Source organism: Helianthus annuus, chromosome 5 (genome assembly GCF_002127325.2).
Source record: "Helianthus annuus cultivar XRQ/B chromosome 5, HanXRQr2.0-SUNRISE, whole genome shotgun sequence".
Classification (NCBI taxonomy): Eukaryota; Viridiplantae; Streptophyta; class Magnoliopsida; order Asterales; family Asteraceae; genus Helianthus; species Helianthus annuus.
The window spans coordinates 40,593,880-40,613,842 of record NC_035437.2 but is presented as its reverse complement, the minus strand read 5'-3'; the positions used below and the strand labels follow the sequence as shown (position 1 = coordinate 40,613,842).

Here is a 19,963-nt window from a genome sequence, read left to right as displayed (position 1 = left end):
GTTGCTAGCCTAATGACCCGGATTGAATGTTTGATTATTGCTCATAACTATGATTATCTAGGGTTCATGATAATTTACTAGAATATGCTCGGTTTGATCGATTATATGTTGAATGGATAGTTGGAAATTTGTTAATTGATAAAGTGTAAAGAAGGAAACTGTTGAAAGTTTGTAACTGATTGCATGAAATCCAGATGTGTAAACCAATCGCACAAGATCTCTTGGTCGCACAAGAGGTCCATACGCACAAGAAGTCCAGTCGCACAAGGCTAATTAGATCGCACAAGTTGTAATGTTGGGCCGGGTATTCAAGTGGACTGGGCTAGTTCGGACCGCACAACCCAAAATGGATCGCACAAGCCGTCTGGATCGTACAAGTTACCTATGGGCCGAGTAGGCTGTTGGACTGCTTAACTAATTGGGCCAGGTTTATGATGGATCGCACAACATGTTGGGCTGGGTATTATTGGATTCCTTTGATAAATTGCATAAGTTGAAGTTGTTACATGACTATTATGTGTTTGCCATGATATATACGTGTTCGTAACCTGTAACTTATGTGTGAACATACGTGCATTACTTGAACCTAGACCTAACTTGTATGATAACCCTGTTAGGACGTGGTTGACCACCCTTAGCTCAAGCAACCTTTTTGTGTATCTGCCGAGCAAACCAAGGTGAGTTCACACTCTTACCAAGGCATGGGATTCCCAGGGTCGGGAATGGGTTGGAAGATTCCTTATACTTAAGTTAATGTCGGGATTATGTACTTTGGGCCTCGGGAGAGGAAGGTTATTGATAGATACTGCTAGACTAGTGATACAAATACTTCTCTTCGCACACACGCCGGGAATGGCTGCGATAATAGAACTAATCTTCGCACACATGCCTAGAATGGCTGCAAACCATACACTAAACTTCGCACACATGTCGGGTGGGCTGCGATACAAATATACCTAGTCTAGAATACTTGGGAAACTCCCACTAATCTTCGCACACATGCCTAGAGGGTTGCGATACAAATGCATACAATACATGGATTACTAAACGAACATACGATTTACAATACGATTACTATAACTGAACAAACCACTGTGAACTCGCTCAACTAGTTGTTGACTCTCTGTTACATGTCTTGCAGGACCTTAGGTATACATGGAGCTTGCTCGGGAGGCGCAGTCGTTGTGGGACATGGATCGTGGACGTTTTGATAAACACTTATGACAGTTGAAAACTTATTAATTACGTTGGATTTTATACTATGCTTCCGCTACTTAAACTATGTTATTTGAACACCTTTCATATTATGGGTTGATATACACTTACGTTTATTATTACTTATTATGTTCGATATGATTGGTGGCTTGATCCTGGTCATGTCACGCCTCCAAGCGGTGGTACTCCCCGTGTGGATTTTGGGGGTGTGACAGGAATGTTGTCGGCCCAGATTCAACAAACACACACATGAACAACCGGATTTTGTGATCAAACACCAGATCACGACTCTTTTCTTTTTATTGAATAATCTTTTCACACCAATTACATAATCCCTAACCAATTATTCATATTAAAGACTTCCTAAATAAAATAATCCTATTTCTAGACTCTTTTACGGTTCACCCTCTTTAACTTTTTTCATTCTTTCATATTCGAACTAATTAGGATTAACTTCCAATATATGATCCAGTGATTCTAAACTTTTTGTCCCTTAGAATCATCTTCAAGGGAGTCACCAACAAGCCTTAGCCACTGTTATAGCTCATGCTGCTCAGATCAAATCACCTAGGTTCAAGGTCCCATCTTCATCCACAAGACTATCAGAAACGACGACGACGACGGTCACACCACTGGTGAATGCCGATGGGTCGGAAGCGGGCCAGAAGGACGACCCCATTGGTTCTGAATTTGTTACTGATAGTTACACTTGGAGAAAATATGGTATGAAGCAAGTGAAGAGTCCTGAAGGTGGCTCTAGAAGCTATTATAAGTGTGCTTTTAGTGCATGTGATGCTAAAAAGATTGAGTCTTGTGATAGATATAATTTTACTGTAAAGATAGTTTATAAAGGCCAGCACAAACATGATCCACCTAAGAGGGTGGCTTCAAAGGGAGGTGAGCTTCTGAAAAGAAAATTAATATCAACGCCTCCGATTCAAGTTGAGCAGATTGATCACTTGGAAATAAAGCAGAGGTGAGTTACCAATGTCGTCTTTTTAAGCTCATGTTATATGTCGTTAAATACATTAATTTTTTATTGATAACCAGGTTAGACAAGAACAGCTCAAGCTACGGAAATCCTGCTTCGGCGTTGAAGAATCCGAAAAAAACCGAAGTTTATTGTACATGCAGCTGCTGACATGGAAATATCAGCAGATGGCTACAGATGGAAGAAATATGGGCAGAAAATGGTGAAGGGAACTCCTCACCCCAGGTTTATAACTTATTTAATTATGTTTATAATTCCATTTTATTATTCTTTAAGTTACAGTTTTCTAAATTCTGATTGGCTGAATCTGAACATGTTTGTTTTAGGAACTACTACAAGTGCACCTCTGCTGGATGTACAGTCAGTAAACACATTGAGAAAGTTATTGATGGTTCATCAGAAGTAACCATAACGTACAAAGGAGTGCACGATCACAACATGCCCGTACCAAAAAAGGACAGGGCCCACCTACCGCTTTTACTATTAAAAACATTATACAATACAAGAGAAGGGAGCACTTGCCCACACGAGTTTCCACCAATGAAGCAGCCAGGACAAATGAATCTGCTCAAACCCGAACCCTTTTGTGTGTTGGGTTTGAAATCAAACTCATTGTTGAGAACCCACATTTAGGTAAGCTGTAAACTGATCGCTCAAGATGGTTGAATTAATGCTTGGGTTGGCCGAATTGTGTTGTATATGAGGGTTATGGTTACATTGGATGATTGTGATATAGTGTATTGCCAGAATCTAGAACCTGAGTTTATGTAACCACAAAACAGTTGAATAAAATCTTGAAATGCATATTAATCAGTTCTTGAAGCTTAAAACCGAAATGCTTTATGCAACATTGTATGTGTTACTGATAGATATTTTACTGTAATCCTTGGGTTTTTAACTTCTTATATATCACCCAAATTTAACGGCTAAAAAGTTGAGATTTTATTCAATCAGACACCATCAACTCGATTAACCTCCTATACACGGACAACAAACGCCCATCAACCAAGAAACTGTAGAAAAGAAATATTAATAACGCATGCATAAACAGCTTGTACCATACAAACCAATGTTGCATACACACCCGATAGCGAGCAATGATACTATAGCAACCATTGAGTAAACTAATAGCAATAAAGTCTAGAAACTCTTTCAACATTGTTGCACCGACAAAAACAGTATACACAAGTATATGAAAACATACGTTATGTTTTAACAATACTGGAAGAACACATCACAAGATCCGGAAATTACATCTGCAAAAACAAGTATATGAATTAGTGCTCGAAACTTCCTTAAAATGCTTTAACTTTTATTAAAACAGATTATAGTTTTATAGGACCATAATACACAAATTATTTATTTTTTTAGAGAAAGATGTTGCATACCCGAGCAAGCCACGGCCTCGCCAAGTTCTAGGTGTGACAGTGAGGTTTATCAAAGCACCTTGCCTCATAACTAGCATGGGAACAGGAAGCCCTTGATTCTTTTGTGCTTCGGATGCAAGCTTTGGTAGCAAACTATCACCATATTCAACATTTCCAAATTTCACAATTTGATCTCCAAGTTGTAATCCATCCTCTGCCGCTGGTGATTCCTCACTTATTTCATCCACCATTGCAAATGGCCTGCTGCTCACATTCACATCCATGACACTTATGGATGAACTTATATCCGCCACACCTTGGCTATTGGAACCTGTAATATCACCCACCATGTACGCAATGAAAAAGCAAATGCTAAAAGAATAGTTGTAGATTAGAAAAGCCAGCATGCATGCTTGTTGTATGAGATATTAATCAAACTGTTTGACATTGCTTACCTGAGCCCATAACAGTGGAAGATTTAGGAGAGCTTGATGAATGAAGCAGTTCGATATTTTTGCTTATTTTCTCTGTGATGTCCTTGTGGTCATTCCTCAGACCTGCATAAAGAAAAGAGTAAGGTAGAAGTTCAGTGGAATAAAATACGTATCAGTTACTTTTAAGCCATTAAGGAACACTGATATTGGTGAAACCTGCAATACTACAGGTTTGACATAAGAGAGAGTAATCATTTTGAGTTCTACATAACCGAGTCAATGATAAGAATGATCGACCTGCTAGTCTATGTCGGTCAGCTCGCACTACTGGAATGTCGATGTCAGACCTTGGAAACCCCTGCAGAAAACAAACTTTTCAGAAATGTACTTCAAGTCAACTTCCAGATTCGCATATGTACTTGTAACTTCTATAACATGTGGTTAGGGACTTAGGGAGTTAGGGTCATGAAAAGATGTATCCGTTATATTTTATATTAAAAGGTTACAAGCCCAAAAGATCGTGTTTAACATGGTAAGTAGAATAAAGATTACAGTGTCTTCAGTTTTGAACTATCTGGCAACAGGTAGAGAGAGGTACAAACAAGTCAAGGGTCCTTAAACTGGTCAAGATTCTCAAGTTTTGACCATAATAGAAGGAACTTGTTGATACCTCGGTATTGATTTATTAACATACTGATAATCTACCTCGGTATGCATAGCTATCATGATACAATCACCAAAAGATTTCTGGTAGAATATCATGGTATTAGCACTAAAAGATGGTGATGTGCACCATTACACCATATATAGCTATGAGGGGTACAGTGTATATACAAGATCCTCAAGTTGGTACAAGTAAAAGGAGTCAAAAGTAACTAATAGAAACATATTTAACATTTAGATGATGAAGAGAAAAACCTCAAATTTTCTCACATCCCATCTCAAGATTGACAACTTGTGTTTTGGCTTTTAAAAGTAAGAGTTTGCTATAACTTATGAATTATGAATTTATGATGATTAGGAATACATGACAGCTTTTAATTCCACCATCTTTTAAGTTTGCCAAAATGAGTAATGTGGCTTCCACTAACTGATAATATATTGCCATTTCTCTTCTTTTAGAGATATCAGAATCCCCTATTCCACCCTCACTTGCACAAACAAACTTAAATTGACAAGCATGTGATAATATCCCAACCCAACAAAGCTTCCTTCCCCAAAAAACAAACTGTTAACAGAGACAGCCACAAACTCACAACTCAAAGGGATCCTTGCACTCTACTTTAATAAGCTTTATAAATGTACAAACATAATACAATTGACACTCTGATAGCAGAAAATTAGTCAGATAAGCAAGATTCATACGGCTCAGCCGCCCAAGCACAGAAAGCGCCTAAACATACATAATGACATGGTATGCAAAGGACTATGTGTATACTAATTACTAAATCACCTAAACAATTGTTATTACCAAAAAAATCTTCACTAACCTATAACCTTTTCTTCAACAAATCCCATGGTTTGTCAGCTTTGTAAATCCATTCATCTAAACCTCAACATTCCTTCTAACTACCTTAATTCTTTCCCTCAAAAACTCCTTTCTAACAGATTCCTTTCTACTTCTAACAGTCACACCTTCAACTTTTAACCTAAAGGCCTTCAAGCATCTACAAACAATCTCATCACAACACTAAACCTAAAATTAATATATATTTGTTCCGTAACAGACTAATATCTTCATCTACAAATCTAATACAATCTATTAAATCGCCATACACACACAAACTAATATTATTATAGATTTATGAGAAAAGATTACCTCGGAGTCGACGAGATTGCCGGAAAGTCCAGGGCCGCCTGGCTGACAAAGACGCTCGATGATGACGTTCATCTCCGCCTCCAATGCGCTTCTTTTCTCCATCAGTTTCTTCACCTCCGACTTCAAATCCGTCGCCACCATTGTAACGGTAGACTCTCCGATTGCAGTTTTCCGGTGGGATGTTAGGGTTAGTGATTTTAAGGAACTCCGGTAACTTGATCAGCACACTAGCAATCTCGGTGCAAACTTGTTTGGAATCCTGTAGATAGTTTATACATAGACCCCTTGGACTATTGGTATTAAGCACTTTTGACCTTGTAGTTTTCTTATACCAAAAAGTTAGAGTAAACTGCAATTTTATCCTGTGTGTGTGTAGGGTCATTGACATTATTTTCAAAAAAAAAATTGTTGTCTTACCCCTGACTAGTCCCAATTGCATCGATCTTGGACCCTGCTGTTAAATGACATCGCAATTCTGTTAGTTGTGATGCGAAATGACATTTTTAACATTTCTTTTTACCCCTTATTCTTTGTAACAACAAAATGGTTTACACCATGAATAATTCTTAATCATTTCCGCCTAAACTGTTTGACCTTGGATAGTCAACACCTTACATTGTTTAACCCTGGCAAAGTCAAAGCCTAAAATTGTAAAGCCAATTCCTGTTTATCTTTCTTTGAGATGTAAATGTAGAACATCCAATCCTAATAAAACAATCAACATCTAATCCTTATCAATATATCCTGGCCAAAACTGTGTTTGTTTCCTAATCAAATGATTTGACATCTAATCCTAATCATTTCCTGGTCACTTCTAAAACTGTGATGATGAACATGTAATCAAATAATCCTAATCAAGGTATGATCCACAAATAATGACTTTTTTGTTTGTTTCTCATCCACAAAACTATGTTTTAACTATCAAAAGTCACATGAACAAACAATGGTTACTAACCCTGCAATGTCAAACATATGATCATCAAATGCATATAAGATCATTCTGATATATATAATGGCCAATTCAAGTAATGCACATAGGATCATCAAAATCTATTTAATTAGACAGTCATCATCCATAATCAGTTAGCCTACTACATAAATCTCAAACATAATATCTTCAAAACTTCTACAGTTATCCAACATAAGATCTTACAAAACTATTCAATTGTTACACCCGTTCGATAGCGGAAGCGTGCGGTGTGAACTTGATTAGTTTTCATCGCATACGATATGAGTAAACAGCTACATGATTAAAAACATACGATGTTCATCCAATGACATAATTAAGTATTACACACCATAAGTTGTTTAAGATACATGACAACATAAGTTATAAGTTTTACAAAAGACTAGTTCAACATAAGTTTAAAATACAACGCTTTGCATCCTATATCCCATTAAAAATGAGATATATGGACCAAACCCTTCAAAAGGATGACATCGTTCACTTGTTAATCCAAAAGCCTTGTGAGACCCGACCGCACCAAGACCCAATCATTTACTTGAAATACATGTAAGTTTTGGAAAACATCAACAAAAGTTGAGCGAGTTCATGTTTTTTCTATGTGCACCGATAAGTCTTAAAACATTTGAGAGATTTGTATAACAAAGTGGTATGTAAAGCGTCTATGAACAGATCATTAATGTTTTGCAAGGACATTAATATGTGTGACGACATAGGAAACACTCAACCCTAGCGAATTTCCTCCGGTCCACTCGGTTGGAACAACAAAAGCACTACATGGGCCACACAAGGACCCATGAGTGGGGATCGCTACACCCGATAGATCTACCACTCTTGCCCCTTGGTCTTATACAAGATTAATGGCGCTTAAGAGAGAGGAGAGAGCCTTGTCTCACATGATCTAACAGTCCATTCCCTAGCTAAACCATACCATCGAGACATGTATTCCCCCCCCCCCCCCGGATAGGTGTAAAACTTAAAATATTTAAGAGAAAATGGGGACATGAACTCATAGCTTTGCGTCCAGAGAGAGATAGTACAAGCAACGGGTTTCCAAAAGTGTGAGTCAATCTACAAGTGTTCTAACATCATTAGACACTTTGGTCTCTTCTAGACCTCGTACTCATTGCTCATCTTGATCGTTATTGTATTTGTTTTATTTTTGGAACAATTGTGTATTTTAATAATATGTTGGCATTTGTTTCATGTATATGCTTTGATTCGAGACTGTATATTTGTTACACAAATATAATTGTATATCTTTTATAGATGTAAGTGTTAAAAATATTTATTTTTAACATTGTAAATACGTTGTCGTACGTGTATGATATCCTTGTGAGAGTACACTTCAACAAGTGTATTTGAGTACATCATGATGTACTTGAGTCTTTTATACATATACATATACCTTATATATATACTTGTATTTGCGTGTTTTATACGTGTACGTATACCGTATTTATACGTGTAGGTACACCGTATTTATACGTGTAGGTATACCGTATTTATACGGGTAGGTATACCATATTATACGTGTAGGTATACCGTATGTACTCATGTATATGTACATTCCTTGTATTCAAAATGTATTTTTACAATATATATATATATATAGGTAAAGTGTACTGTACAATATTCCTTAACGTACATTACGTACGATATAGTGAATTCACATGTTATAAAATAGCAGGATGAAATCGCATGTGATAATTTTTGATGAAATTGCATGTTGTTTTTTTGTAACATTTTCGCATGTGATAATTTTGATGAAATCGCATATTGGTTTTTGTAACAATTTTGCATGTGGTAATTTTGATGAAATCGCATGTTAAAAAACCAACATGCGAAATTGTTACAAAAAACAACATGCGATTTCAATGCGGGAAGATGATCTGACGGCTGAGATTGTAGCGTACGTAATGTACGATAAGGGCACTTGTACGTTAACCTAACCCTATATATATATAGGATGAGGATCATTTCAGAACCATAAATATTTACAGAACTCGCAGAACTCTTAGTAAACAATCATTTTACTTATATATTTTTATATTTAGGATAACTTTATCATTTATTATATGTATTTTTATCATTACATACATCTTAAGAGTAATTTTGTTAGTTTTTATATGTAATTTTATGATTACATATATGTAAACTAGTATTTTTACATATATGTAATAAGTTATTACACATATATATAATTTGACTATTACACATATGTGAACTACTCTTAACATGTGTATGTAATAATAAAAATAGATATAATAAATGATAAGAGTGCCCTAAATAAAAAAATATATTTATAAAATGATTGTTTATTAGGAGTTTTAAAAGTTCTACAATTATTTAGAGTTCTGAAATGAACCCAACCCTATATATGGGGGAAGGTTCATTTGAGAAGAAATTTAATATGAGAAAAAAAGAAGAAAGGGCATATTAGTAAAATGTCATTTCATTTATAACTCATATTATTAATTTTTCTCTCTTTAATTAATTAGTCAACTAATTATTAATTATCCTACATATAATCTACAAAACCTACACATATCAAAAATTTTCTACATATACCCTACACATTATATAATTTTATCCTACACAATCGAAATTTATCCTACACACCTCGAAATATATCCTACACAACTCGTGATTTATCCTACATAACTAGTAATTTATTCTACACTTTAAATTAAGTTGTTGTTTTTTTTAATTTGGAAAAATATTATTTTGAAAAGGAGTTACAAATTTAATTTAGCTAGTTATTAAATAGGAAGAATACACATTAATGATTTAGTAAGTTTACCAATATACCCTAATATTAAAAGTAAATACAAATATTAAATGAACCAAAATGAAGCATTCTTATTGGTTGAAACTTCTTCTTTTTTCTTCTTACAAAAAAATTCTTCTCATTTGAACCCTCCACTATATATATATATATATATATATATATATATATATATATGATTAGGTTCAAATGTGAACAACTTCTCTAAAGTGAACTATGTGAACTGATCTGGGCCCTTGATTTTTATGATGTTGAGATTTAAATGAATGACATGATGGTAATTATGTAGTTATTTTTTTCCATTTAATTAAATACGAAAAGGGTATATGTGTAATTTCTATCTTAAATTGATTGCATAAATCCTTTATCACAAATCAAGTAATCAAGATATAACCTTATCATCTTCATTTTCTCAAAACCCTACCCCAAAAACTCTCAGCCGACACCCCTGCTCTCTCCCACATCCTCTTCTCCGGCTCCGGTAACCGGAGCAACGCCGTCCACCTTCATCACCTCGATATCCGGCCGCACCCCCACACACCCAAACCACCACCGATTGATCCATTTTTTTGTCTCTCCATCTCGATGATGAAACAGAGTGTCGCCGATGATGAAGTAGACGACGAAATCAAGCTTCGACAGTGGTTTTTCAGATCCGAATCGAAGAAAAAACGGATCGGTACATGTTTCTGTTGTTTACCATATATCTCACTCATTTGTTATTTGATTAAGGTTAATTGGTGGTTTGATTCTATAGTTAATACGAGTTAAAGATGTTAAGGTGTTTAGTTGTGTAAGTTTGAGGTGTCTGTTTATGCTTGTATTTTAAGATGAATGATTCTAAGATGCTTTTTTACTAAGGCTAGAAGTATGAGTAGACTGTAAAAGAATCAAGCGTTCTAGTAAATGTAATATTGTTGCCATGAGGTCTCTTTCATTGATAAGAAAGAATATTATTGATTTGCTTATTGTTGCCAAGGACAGCTCGAAGGGAATGATGAACTGTATATGGGTTTAAGTTATAGTGATCGTTTATGAATAAATGAATGGTTTTTAAATGTTTTTACTACTTGTTTGGCCTTGTAGAAATCATATGTTGTGGAAGAGAGTGATGAAGAAGTTGAACATCCTCAAGAAGAAGAGGATGAGATAGAAGAATCTGACATTGAATTTGAAGGTGAAACTGTAGAACCTAATAATGATCCTCCACAAAAGGTCTTGTCTTTTTACATTCCACAATGAATGTTCTCTTTTTCCCCATTACATTATGTTCTATTAATTTTTAATTACAATTTTTATTATAGATGGGAGATTCTTCAGTGGAGGTCACTGAAGACGACCGTGATGCTTCCCAAGATGCAAAAGCAAAGGCAATGGAAGCAATTTATGATGGTTTGTTTTTAACCTTTTTCTCCATATTCTTTTTTCTTTGTCAATTGTAAATTCGGTTGCGAAAAATGATGCATTCTTTGGTCTTAACAAGCGATGTACATATGTGTATAGCGTCTGTTTTTGTGATATCTCAGAATTTTTTGTGTATTGAATGTGTAAAGTTGTTGATGTACACTTGTAAATTATGCAAAGTATTAGTTACTGAGTTTTTTTGTTCAATTTTTTGATTTTACTCTATTTTTAATGTGATGTACACATGTGTATTCTGATTTTGCTCTGTTTTAAATACAATGTACACATGTTTATTCTAATTTTGCTCTGTTTTTAATGTGATGTACACATGTGTATAGCGTCTGTTTTTTTATATCTCAAAATTTTTTGTGTATTGAATGTATGAAGCTGTTGATGTACACTTGTGAATTATGCAAAGTATTAGTTGCTGAGGTTTTTTGTGCTATGGTAGGAGATGTCGTTAATGAGAAAAGTGGAGATGGAAGGTCGACAAGGATGATTCACGTATGAGGTCGATAAGGATGATTCACGTAGGTATGTTTGCTTGGTCGATAAGGATGATTCAGCATACAACGTGGCGACTAGTTGTAAAAGACTATGTTTTTTGTTTTTCCGATCATGTTAGGTTTATTGTTTTTATGAAACTGGAACTTGTAATTGTATGTTTTTTTACTTGGTTTGACAAACATTATGAAACTTGTAATTTGTTAAATATAAAATAGTTTTACAAGTATTGTTTCTATGTATGTATTATGTAGTTATACATATGTACGATGCTAAGTACACATGCGTACTGTTCTATTCATATCCAAGTACACATGTGTATACCGTTGAAATATGAAGGTTACGTGGATCATAAAAATCAAAATTTGAATTCTGGTAATGAAATCTAAAAGTTACTGTTGATCTTAAAAATTGAAATTGAAATCTGGTGATTTGTTGTTTGTTTTGATAATTATCTTCTTAAAAAACAAAAGATATTGTGGATAATGAATCTAAAATAGGAAACATGTAACTTAATTCAATTATTAAAATAAATGATTTAAATCTAATTTTTTATATAATTACAATCCTACCCTTAACAACTAAAAAGGAAATCAAGGGCCTAGATAAGTTCACACAGTTCACTCTTGGGAGGTTGTTCACTCTAGAACCCTACCCTATATATATATATATATATATATATATATATATATATATATATATATATATATATATATATATATATAGAGGATCCTGTACATTAATCCAAAAGTGTGAGAAACGTGAGAAGTGTATTATAACACTATATATAACACTATATAACACCATATAACACTATGTAACACTATATAACATTATGTAACAAATATAACACTATATTTTGTCTGATAGCATGTCTATGATAGATGTATAGTGTTATATATTGTTATATAGTGTTACATGGTGTTATATGGTGCTATATGGTGTTACATAATGTTATATGGTGTTATATAGTGTTATAATACACTTCTCACACTTCTGGATTAAGGTACAAGACCCCTACCCTATATATATATATATATATATATATATATATATATATATATATATATAGGGAGAAGATCATGCGAGAACCACCTCTTATTGTGAGAACCGCGAGAACCAATGTGAACACACCAAAAATGCCTAAAAATAGCTAAAAATCACACAAAAAAATTTTTTTTGAATTTTTTTAATATTTTTTATAAAAAAATCGCTACTTTTCGAAGCCAAAAAAAAATTAAAAAAAAAATTTTGGCTTCTAAAAGTAGCGATTTTAACATGAAAAATATTAAAAAATTCAAAAAAAAAATTTAGATTTTTTTTTTTGATTTTTTTAGGTTTTTGGGGGTTTAGTTTTTAGCATTTTAGCTTGGGGGGGGGGTTAGGTTTTTGGGGGGTGAGGGAGGGGGGTTTAGGTTTTGGCGGGGGGGGGGGGGGTTTAGGTTTTTTTTTGGGGGGTGGGGGTTACTTTTTTTTAGGTTTTTTTTAGCTATTTTAGGTTGTGTTCACATTGGTTCTCAAGGTTCTCACAATAAGGGTGGTTCTCGCATGAGCCCCTCCCTATATATATATATATATATATATACATGTATTTTCATTGGGCCTAGCCCCCATCTTTGTGTTATTGGGTTTAACCCATGTTTTTATTGTAATTGGGCCTAGCCCAAGGTCTTTATTATAAATGGGTTTTACATAAGTGTTTATTGGAAATGGACCATGCCCATGTACTTAAGAAATTGGGCTTAGCCCAACATCTATTATACAAGCCCAACATCTATTATATAAGCTCAATTTTTGGTGTTCTTGTATTTTTTGGTGAACTTTTACTAAGTATGGTATAATTAAATAAACATACTAGTAAACTTGTGTAATTATACTTAGTGCCGTTTACATATTAAACTTTCCGGTTGTTGTTGTGACAACTGGCACAAAACCGGTAATTTCCGTACAATTTAATTAATACTTAATGACTGCAATTATGTGCTTAAATGTCAACATTGTTCGATTACATGATATACTTGTGAATTCATGCACGTTTTATACTACAAGAATTACTTTATGCATTAATGAACAGCGTTGCGTCAGAAATACTAGTAAACTCACCAGTAAGACACATTGTGTCAACAATTCTGCAGAAAGCAGTCAGACAATAGAATTAGAGCCTAGGTGTAGGTCCAATGACAAGAATACATTAGAACCCAAGAGTACATACAAGGGTTTACATATAGACTTTCCGGAAGCTAAAATACGCACTAAAAAGCACCCAAAACACACTTTAAATGCTGAATTTTACATATTTCAGCAAAATTCAGCATTGTAATAAGATTGTAGCATGTAAAAATATGACAAATTGATCCAGAATACTTTCCTAAGCGTCGGGAATTAAAAATGTCACAAAAGGATATATAAAGGACACTAAACGGTGCAAGTTAGCACTTTAACAAACCGGTATCTAACCGAACAACCGGACATTACCCGGAACGTCAAAATATTACTAGAAGCATTGTTTTAATGTTTCTGAACTAGTTATGGTCCCCGAACACCATAACACCCCTTATAACGTAATAACACATCAAGTCCCTAAAAATTACACATGAAAGCTAACTTGTTTATAAAATTAAAGTTTGAAATTACACTCCCCCCCCCCCCCATTCTTGTCTACGGTTACAAAGGGGTGCCCCCCCCCCCAACCAAATATTTGCCAAATCCTACTAAATCCCATTTGATATTATTTTGATATTACTTGGATTCATTTTGATATTATTTAGATATTGTGAGATCTCTTTAGATATGATATGATCTTGTGGAAGATTATAAGTATCACCATTTTCATTTCACCACTCAACACCACACCTCCCTCCTCCCTTCTCCCACCTACGGCCGTGAGCCGCCACCACACTACCACCATCTTCAAACTTAGTTCATCCATTCCAAGCTTAACATAAAGTGCTAGAAGGTGATTAACGAAGTGTGGAGCTTGTAGATCTTGAAGAACCTTCTTCATTTGCTTTTACCCACCATCTTTGTCATCTTCATCTTCAAGTGTTCTTCCCTAGCCCTTGTGCTAGTAGTAAGCTCCTTGTAACTTGTTACTTTATATATTGTTGGCTGAAAGATGATGAACAATGATAAACTTGAAGAACACAAAAGAATATGATCATGATACTGTAACATAAGCTTAAAAATATAAGAATACATGTTGAATATCTTGATGTGCTTTTTGTTGGTTGATTATTATTGTTAGTGATGTTAGACATCATATGGAAACTACTAGATTGTGATTAAACACGTGATCTAGTAAGTTTAAGTGGTGATCTTGTGAAAGACCAAGATCATCATATTTTATGTCTCCATGAACTTGAATAATGAAAGTGATCTTCATATGTAAAAATGATTCAAACAAAATACAAATCTTGTAAATGGATGATTACAAAAATAATTTTCCAAGAAACCTAGTTTATTTACAAGACTTACAAAGTCATGGTTTCTAAGTAAACTAATAATATTCTTAGTGTTTAAACAAGACTAGAAACATGATTGTAACAAGAAAAATACAAAAGAAATATTTTTAGAAAAATCATCTTACAAGTTGTAAATGACTAAATCTTTTAATAAAGTGATTTACAAACAAATAACCATGTTTTTAAGGGTAACTAAACCTACTAAATAACATGGTAAGTTACTACAAGTTTTTACAAAAACTTCAAGTTCATGATGTAGTGTAATTTACTTGATTTTGACACTCGATAAGTGTTAAATGAGTTGATCATTGTTGTGATGATTTTAAAAGAAAATAAACACATGTTTTGAAAACATGGGAAACCTCCATTTTTAGGGGAAACTCTGTCAAAATTTCTATAAATTTTGACACTTAGAAAAATATAAGTTTTGGTGAAACTTATTCCCTAAAAATATTTACCAAGGTTTCCCTAATTTGTATGTAAACTTCAAGTTAAGAAATGATGATTTCTTTGAGAAAAAAAAAAGTGATACTAAGTATGTATATTTTTGAGAAAGATATATATATTTATTGATCACCGAATTTTTGTGCTAAGTGTATGTAATATATATTGTGTGTAATAGTGTATTAGGACTTGAAAATACACTAAATACTCCTAAGGAGTGAAAATACAAAATACACATACAACATGCTTTGTCACACCCCCAAAATCCACCCGCGGAGTACCACCGCTTGGGAGCGTGACTGACCAGGATCAAGCCATCAATCATATCAAACATAGCATTTAATAATAAAAGTAATCAATGTAAATCATCATGACATGATTGATGTTTCAAAACCAAACATCGTTTAAATAGCGGAAGCATAGTATGTAATCTCAAAATAGTTATAAGTTCAGATAAAGTTCATGATCCATATCCCACAACGACCTGCTCCTCCCTGTGCAAGCTCCATAATGTACCTAAGGTCCTGCAAGGCATGCAGCAAATAATCAACAAACTAGTTGAGCGAGTTCACAGAAAGTAAGTTCATAGTATAGTGCGTATGTTTAACTAGTGGGGCTTCCCATACTAGCGTGTACTAAAGGTGGGGGCTTCCCAAACCTTGTGTTCATATTACTGGTGGGGGCTTCCCACGTTTATTCTTACTAATGAGGGCTTCTCATCAGTGGTACTTACTAGACTAACTTCCGACCATGTGTTCTTCTTTACCGAGAACAGGAATACGTACTGGGTCACGTAGGCTTTACGTGACGTGCCCTTCCCCGAGGACAGTGGTACGCGTGGGGGGGGCTACGTAGGCTTTACGCAGCGTGTCCTTCCGACCCGGAAGACAGTAGAAGGTATTGGGTTACGTAGGCTTTACGTAACGTGTCCTCCCGACCCGGGAGACAAATGGCAAATACTGGGTTACGTAGGCTTTACGTAACGTGTCCTGACTAACCTGAGGACGATGGTCTATAGTCTAGTGAATGCGTAAGTACGAGTAACTCTTTCAATATCAACATATCCAACCCAATTCCCAACCCGGGAATCCCATGCCTTGGCTGTGTGAACTCACCTTGGTTTGCTCGGCAGATACACAAAGAGTACAGGTAGCAAGTAAATGGTCAACCACGTCCTATCATGGTTATTATGCAAGTCAGGTTTTGACTGAGGTAATACACGTATAGAACATACGAGATAACATGTTTCGAGCACGCATAGAACATGGTAACACTTAGCAGTCAAGAGCATACTTGTGTGTTCTAACCCTGGCCCAACATAACCCGGCCCAATTATATCCATATATTAACCTTGTGCGATCCAATGTCTAAACCCGAAAGGTAATCCGCCCAAATAACATATAAGTCCAAACAGATAAGCAGTCCAATAACATAACAGTCAAAGTCCAATCGTTTGGCCCAACTGATTGGGCCCGTGACAGCGAAGGCCCAAAACAGTGTACGTGTAAAGGTGGTCTCGAGTCGCAACCGGCGATCTCGAGTCGCAACCGAGAGTTACGAGTCACAGCAGGAGATTACGAGTCGCAACAGGAGGTTGCGAGTCGCAATGGTGATTTCGGCTCATCATGGTCCGGTTACGAGTCGCAACGGGACTCGCAACCATGGTTCCGGCTGATGTTGTTGTGTGGTCTCGAGTGGGGTACCGACTCGCAATCCGAGTCGCAACCAAATGTGTAACTGATTTCCTGATTTCCTTAATTACTAACAACATCAACTCCGTGATTTCAGCAAACATATTTCAACAGTTTCAGAAACAGATCAAACATCGAAAATAATAGTTTCATAACAATCTTCAAACATGTTCATAAGTCTAAACATAACAGCCTTGATAACAACCAATCAGATCATCAAAACAACCTAAGCCGAATCAAAATCATATCATCATACTAGCATGCATCCTAATTCTTTAATCACAGCCGGTTATCAAGCAACATCCGGACCAATTCAATTCAATAATCATGCAGCCGGTTCACAATCATTAATAACTATTATCATAAACAACATGTTAACAAGAATCCTTCGGGTAACAAGCAATCATCAACATACAAACAATAACACACAACCAATAACATAATCACTAACCGGATTAAAGAACGAGAAAAGGGTGATCCGAGTAGGGGATGTTCTTGCCGTCGGGTTCCAAGCAACCGAGAGAGAGAGAGAGAGAAAAAGCCTAGGGTTCTTGTGTGTGTGTTGTGGTTTTGTAAAAAGTGGGGAATGGTTACAACATTCCCATATGTCAATCGGCTAAGGTAGGGGTGGGCCGAACCCTCTCTTGGGCTGCCCAAGGTTCCGGGTGCAAAGCATGAGGCCCGAATGGGCTTGTGCGATTAGTTATGGTGTGCGGTTTGGACTCGTGTAACATTCTCATAACATACACACATAAGGCACATAACAAATGTTCATTTAAAATCATATAATTCAGTTCTCATAAGCACGTAACGTTACATCAAAGCAAGTCTAAAGTTCGAGTTGTCACATTATCCCCAACTAATTGGAAATTTCGTCCCGAAATTTGGTATGCACTCACTGAGGAAGCTAGGTAAACTGTATTGTTCACTGATTTTCCTGGGGTGTCACATCCTCCCCCCGTTGATCTGGAATTTCGTCCCGAAATTCCGAAGTAGTAGCTTCAGCCTCAGTAGTGGTAGCATGGGTTTCGAATAACTGGGGGTACTTTTCTGTCATCCTGTCTTCGCGTTCCCAGGTGTACTCTGGGCCACGTTTGGAGTTCCAACGAACTCGAACAAGAGGGATTCTCTTGTTTTTGAGGATCTTCACATCCCGGTCCGTGATTTCAACTGGTTCCTCGACGAACTGCAACCGCTCGTCGATAGTGAGTTCCTTAAAAGGAATGATGAGGTTTTCATCTGATAGGCACTTCTTTAGGTTCGATACGTGAAAGACATTGTGAACTGCCCCGAGTTCAGTTGGTAGGTTCAACTTGTATGCTACTTTGCCAATCTTTTCTATGATTTCGAATGGTCCGACGTACCGCGGATTCAGTTTGCCCCGTTTGCCAAAACGTACCACACCCTTCCAGGGTGAGACTTTCAATAAAACCCGGTCCCCGACCTGAAATTCCAACGGCTTTCTACGCTTATCCGCGTAGGCTTTCTGACGGTCGCGTGTTGCCGCCATGCGTTGTCTTATTTGTGCAATCTTTTCTGTGGCGTCCACTACAATCTCTGGACCCGTGATCTGACTATCCCCCACCTCTGCCCAACAGAGAGGTGACCGGCATTTACGCCCGTACAATGCCTCGAATGGAGCGGCTTGGATGCTGGTGTGATAACTGTTATTATACGAGAACTCCACCAAAGGGAGGTGTTTTTCCCAGCCGTTGCCGAAGTCTATAACGCATGCCCGAAGCATGTCTTCTAGAGTTTGGATCGTTCGCTCAGACTGCCCATCCGTCTGAGGATGATATGCTGTGCTCATGTCTAATCTTGAGCCGAATGATTTATGCATCGCTTGCCATAGCTCTGACGTGAATCGTGCATCGCGATCCGAAATGATGGACGTGGGCACCCCGTGCCTCGAAACAACTTCTTTAAGATAGACGTCTGCGAGAGTGGAGAACTTATCCGTTTCCTTTATAGGTAGGAAGTGTGCAGACTTGGTGAGTCGATCCACGATCACCGATATCGTATCGTTCCCACGCTGGGATCTAGGTAGGCCTGTAACGAAATCCATGGAAATTTCTTCCCATTTCCATTGAGGTATCTTAGGCTGCTGAAGTAGGCCAGCTGGTTTCTGATATTCAACCTTGACTCTCGCACAGGTCAAGCATTTTCCAACGTATGTAGCGATGTGGGCCTTCATGCTAGGCCACCAATAAGTAGTGCTGATGTCGTGGTACATTTTATCCGACCCTGGATGTACCGAGTAGCGAGACTTGTGTGCTTCGTCCATCACAAGTTCGCGTAGACCGCCATACAGTGGAACCCAAATATGCCCCGTTACATAGTAGGCGCCGTCTGCCTTCTGTTCCATTTGCTGTCGAGAGCCGCGTAAGGCTTCAGCCTTAATGTTTTCTGGTTTCAATGCTTCTGCCTGAGCATTTCGTATCTGTACTGGAAGGCTAGACTGAATCGTAAGCTGTAGCGCTCGCACGCGCCGAGGTAAAGTGTCCTTTCGACTAAGGGCGTCAGCCACAACATTGGCTTTGCCTGGATGGTACTTGATGGCGCATTCGTAATCGTTAAGTAACTCGACCCATCTTCGTTGACGCATGTTCAAATCCTTCTGCTTAAGGATATGCTCGAGACTCCTGTGATCGGTGTAAATCGTGCACCTGGTACCGTACAGGTAGTGTCGCCATATCTTAAGCGCGAAAACAACAGCTCCCAGCTCTAAATCGTGCGTCGTGTAGTTCCGTTCGTGAACCTTGAGTTGACGAGAGGCGTAAGCGATAACCTTGTCGCGCTGCATTAACACACATCCAAGTCCCCGAATGGATGCATCACAATATACCACGAAGTCATCTATGCCCTCTGGCAATGAGAGAAT

The 19,963-nt window shown here is 36.7% G+C and overlaps 1 protein-coding gene, 1 long non-coding RNA gene and 1 pseudogene across 2 annotated transcripts; 2 read left to right on the top strand and 1 right to left on the bottom strand.

Annotated features, from left to right (window-relative positions):
• Positions 1–764: 764 nt before the first annotated feature.
• LOC110924333 lies at positions 765–3,004 on the top strand (annotated as a pseudogene).
• Positions 3,005–3,220: 216 nt separating this feature from the next.
• Positions 3,221–6,087, bottom strand: LOC110921950 (26S proteasome non-ATPase regulatory subunit 9). Its single transcript, XM_022166277.2, has 5 exons — positions 5,827–6,087; positions 4,305–4,365; positions 4,029–4,130; positions 3,595–3,904; positions 3,221–3,462 (listed from the first exon to the last, which is right to left on the bottom strand). The coding sequence occupies exons 1-5, from the start codon at positions 5,965–5,967 to the stop codon at positions 3,441–3,443; spliced, it is 636 nt and encodes a 211-aa protein (XP_022021969.1). The 5' UTR covers positions 5,968–6,087; the 3' UTR covers positions 3,221–3,440.
• Positions 6,088–10,010: 3,923 nt separating this feature from the next.
• Positions 10,011–11,476, top strand: LOC110924159. Its single transcript, XR_002584275.2, has 4 exons — positions 10,011–10,257; positions 10,665–10,793; positions 10,883–10,970; positions 11,434–11,476. It is a non-coding gene; the product is annotated as an uncharacterized LOC110924159 (long non-coding RNA).
• The last annotated feature ends 8,487 nt before the right edge of the window (positions 11,477–19,963 follow it).